We start from the raw sequence: 2362 nt of genomic DNA on the forward strand, positions 1-2362 counted from the left end.
TTCAGTTCAGTCGCTCAGTCATGTCCAACTCTTTGCAACTCCATGAATCACAGCACGCCAGGCCTCCCTGTCCATCACCAACTCCCTGAGTTCACTCAAACTCACCTCCATCAAGTCGGTGATGCCATCCAGCCATCTCATTCTCTGTCGTCCTTTTCTCCTCCTGCCCCCAATTCCTCCCAGCATCAGAGTCTTTTCCAAGGACTTAGACGGGCCTAATTCCAAATACGCAAAAAACAACAACAAAAAAAGACTAGCAAACAAACCATACCACCAGCACTCACCCCACCCCTGGACAGAGCCAAAGCTGAACAGATACTTGGTGCTTGGAAGCTAAGTGTCTACTTTACCCCCAACATCAAGCTGTGCTCTTTCCATGATGATGACATCATATAACATCACATTTAATCCTTATGACCATGCTCAGTGACAAGTGTTGTCAAGCTCATTTTATAGATGAGGAAACCGAGGCCCAGAAAATGGCCCTCCACCCAGTGGAAATGGCTCTTGAGATGAACTCTGAACAAGGGTGAGTCCCAGCTGCAAACGGCGATGTGATCGCTCAGCTTGTCTGCTGAGGTGGTGGCATGGGGTGCCAGACATTCTGTATTTGCTATCTCCACTGTAGAATTACACTTGGCTTCCCTCTGAATTTGCTCCTAGGAAATGACACAGCTAGCACTGACCACTGCCTTCAGGCTTGAAGTCAACCACTACACTGCACAGAAATGAATGCACCTCAACCCTATGTATCCATGGGCTCTGAATCTGTAACTCAGCCAACCCATCTGCTGAACCAACTCCCTTGACTCCTTGAACAGAAAGTGGACAATAGCTGCCATGTATTAAGTGTTGATTATGTGCCCGGTATTGCAAGGCAGTTCATATTATCCTAATCCATAAGTACATATTATTATTATTTCCAGTTTACAGATGAGGAAACTGGAACTCAAAGACGTAATGAACAGTAAAGAGTAAAGCCAGGGTTAACACTCAGATCCATAATTCCATAGCCCATGCTCCATCTGCCACACCAGTAGTTCAGACAACAGCCCACACAAAAAACACAGCTTTCGCTGATTCATGACAAAATGAGAAAATCATAGTTTCCTTAATTTTACATCATCTTTTATAAAAATAAATGATTGTTTAATAACCTATCAGAAAGGGAAAGTATACAGTAAATTTACCTTTTGATTAAAGAAATTAAGCTATGTGGTGATTTCAAAATTGTATATGATAAAGAATTAAATCATAAGGATTAGAATTAAAAAATTTGAAACGTTGTGTAAGATTGTCATAAGAACTGTGCATTTATTCTGAGCTCATGTCATTCCTAGTTTTGCGTGTTTAACTCTTTTATAAAATCAAAACTAATAGATGATGATTACTTTTTAAAAAAATCCTTCGTTGGTAAAAATAAGAACTGATTGTCCACCCAGCAGCTCGGGCGGCGGGAGGAGCGGCAGCGGTCAGGCTACTCAGCTTCGCGAAGGCACCCGGCTCTCGCCCGCCCCGCCGCCACGATGCCCAAGAGGAAGGTCAGCTCCGCCGAGGGGGCGGCGAAGGAAGAGCCCAAGAGGAGATCGGCGAGGTTGTCAGCTAAACCGGCTCCTGCAAAAGTGGAAACGAAGCCAAAAAAGGCGGCGGGAAAGGATAAATCTTCAGACAAAAAAGTGCAAACAAAAGGGAAAAGAGGAGCAAAGGGAAAACAGGCGGAAGTGGCCAACCAAGAGACTAAAGAAGACTTACCTGCAGAAAATGGAGAGACTAAAAACGAGGAGAGCCCAGCCTCTGATGAAGCAGAAGAGAAAGAAGCCAAGTCTGATTAATAACCACACACCCAGTCCTGTCAGTGGTCCCTGTTTCCCTTCTTGTACAATCCAGAGGAATATTTTTATCAACTATTTTGTAAATGCAAGTTTTTTAGTAGCTCGAGAAACATTTTTAAAAAGGAGGGAATCCCACCTCATCCCATTTTTTAAGTGTAAATGCTTTTTTTTAAGAGGTGAAATCATTTGCTGGTTGTTTATTTTTTGGTACAACCAGAAAATAGTGGGATATTGGATGTGGGAGGCTTTGATTGTCTTGGGTGTCAGTTTAACATTCCATGGATGGGGGTTAGCTTTTATATCCTATAATACAAAAGCATACTAAATGGCAGTTTGGAGTCAGTTGTGCATTTCATGTCTTGAACACTTTAAATTTCTTCTCTTCCCATATTGTTTTGGTAGAATTATTTCCTACAGCAAACCACTTTTTGATCTTGGCTCTCCTGGTCAGAATTTTGTGCACTATACTATAACATCTTTGGTCGTGATAGTCCAGTTTTCCTAGTAACTTGTTTAATGTGCTGTGAACG

At 42.5% G+C, this 2362-nt stretch overlaps 1 protein-coding gene across 1 annotated transcript; it reads left to right on the top strand.

Moving 5' to 3' along the window:
• Positions 1 to 1499: 1499 nt before the first annotated feature.
• Positions 1500 to 2116, top strand: LOC129562095 (non-histone chromosomal protein HMG-14). Its single transcript, XM_055435069.2, has one exon. It carries the CDS (start codon positions 1527 to 1529, stop codon positions 1830 to 1832), a length of 306 nt encoding a protein of 101 aa, XP_055291044.1. The 5' UTR covers positions 1500 to 1526; the 3' UTR covers positions 1833 to 2116.
• Positions 2117 to 2362: the final 246 nt, after the last annotated feature.

Source organism: Moschus berezovskii, chromosome 5, assembly GCF_049115385.1.
Source record: "Moschus berezovskii isolate FMDL1 chromosome 5, NW_MosBer_1.0, whole genome shotgun sequence".
Lineage (NCBI taxonomy): Eukaryota > Metazoa > Chordata > Mammalia > Artiodactyla > Moschidae > Moschus > Moschus berezovskii.